This window comes from Cryptomeria japonica, chromosome 7 (genome assembly GCF_030272615.1).
Source record: "Cryptomeria japonica chromosome 7, Sugi_1.0, whole genome shotgun sequence".
Classification (NCBI taxonomy): Eukaryota; Viridiplantae; Streptophyta; class Pinopsida; order Cupressales; family Cupressaceae; genus Cryptomeria; species Cryptomeria japonica.
Window position 1 is genome coordinate 818,189,840 of NC_081411.1, and position 1,579 is coordinate 818,191,418.

The 1,579-nt window shown below is 48.3% G+C and overlaps 1 protein-coding gene across 1 annotated transcript; it reads right to left on the reverse strand.

The window, feature by feature from the left end:
• Window positions 1-370: 370 nt before the first annotated feature.
• Window positions 371-874, reverse strand: LOC131857019 (glycine-rich cell wall structural protein 1.8-like). Its single transcript, XM_059209006.1, has 2 exons — window positions 867-874; window positions 371-674 (listed from the first exon to the last, which is right to left on the reverse strand). The coding sequence occupies exons 1-2, from the start codon at window positions 872-874 to the stop codon at window positions 371-373; spliced, it is 312 nt and encodes a 103-aa protein (XP_059064989.1).
• Window positions 875-1,579: the final 705 nt, after the last annotated feature.

Sequence of the window (1,579 nt, forward strand, 5' to 3'; positions counted from 1 at the left end):
ATTGGAAGCAGATCTAGAGTTTCAGAAGTTTTTTTATGTACTTAGGGATTGGCCTTTTTTCTGAGCACTTTGGGCCTAAACGGACCTCACCATCGTGCTCAGAAGGCCCAAAACCCCCTATAGTCATATAAAATTTGACCCGTTTTGGTTCCTAAGCCTCTAGGAGTATTTTTTTCTCCAGATCCAGGCCATACGGCCTTGGCACGTAGTTCAAAAAAAAAATTTAAAAAAAATGCCTTTTTACGGCATGCAGGCCAAAATTTGAGTTTTTTGTAAAAAAAATTTTAAAAAAAGTTTTTTGGGGGGGCTTCCCACAGTACACAGGGTACCATGGGCCCCCTAACACCCTACAGGTCTGTCGCAGATTTTTCTAGACCTCGGGCCCTGCGCCACCGTCTGACCTTGCCTTCTGGCCCCGGCCCCGCCTTTTGGCCCCTGTCGGCCCTCCAGCCTCCGGCTCCCTGTCAAACTCGGCACCCCGGCCCTCGGCCCTCTGCTCGTCGCTGCCTCCCGGCCCACCGCCTGCACTCTGCCCTATGGCCCCTACCTCCCGGCCCTGCTCCGTCGCCACCAGCCTTTCCCCAGCCCCGCCGCCACTAGCCTCCCTGCGGCCCCCATCGCCCGGCCCTGCTCCACCACCGTCGGCCTCCCTCTGGCCCCGCCGGAATCCACCGCTGCAAACCGCTAGCAACCAGAGCGACTGCCACTAGAGCACCACCCACTGGCCACCGGAGCATCGCCCAGCCACCAGACTACATTTTTTGCCTCTTTTAGGGAGGGGGGTTTGGTTTTTTGGCCATGTCTTGGGCATATGGAGTCGTTTTTTCGAAAACAAATAGCGTCAGAAAGCTGGTTCTGAGCCAGACCTCGTCATGTTGGTTCATGTTGGTAATTTTTTCTAATTTTGCTGTTTGACTGTGTTTTTTTTCAGTCAAAGTGAGGTCTCTTTTTTGTACTCCGGGAGATGTAGAATGAGCATCCAAACTCTGTTTTTCAAAAACTTTCTATCATTGGAAAGTTTGTTTTGTGTACTTTCCAGCCATATGAGTTTTCTTTCCAGATTCTGCTCCACGCATATTTTATTCAGTTTTTTGTTTTTCAGCACTCTGGTGGATATCATGGTTGTTTCAGGTCCTGGGATCTCTTCTCTGAGTAGGGTGTCTCTATTTTGGTTCATGTTTCTATTTCCAGTCTTTTATCATTGTCACATTGTATTTATGCAAACGCACTGAGATAAAGTGTCATCATGCATTGTTTACTTGGGATCTTGCACATCGTGTGTCGTATTGTACATGCACTACTTTTAAAGTACCATGGGGGGTTGATGTTTGCCTTTTGTTTGTCATCCACCTTTGTCCAGTGAGTGTTCCTTCCATGACATTTGCCTCATGATGTGTCTCAAGTGAGTGTTCCTTCCACGACACTATGTACTTTTCTCAGCACCTTTGATGTTCCTGGTTCTTCGTCATGTAGTTCTTGTTGGCTGTTCTTTTCAGTGTACTTGTCCCTCTCCCTCTTCAGCATTATGGGGAGGTTTGTCCTGTTGGTTCTAATGCTTCCATGGTTCAATTGATCAACT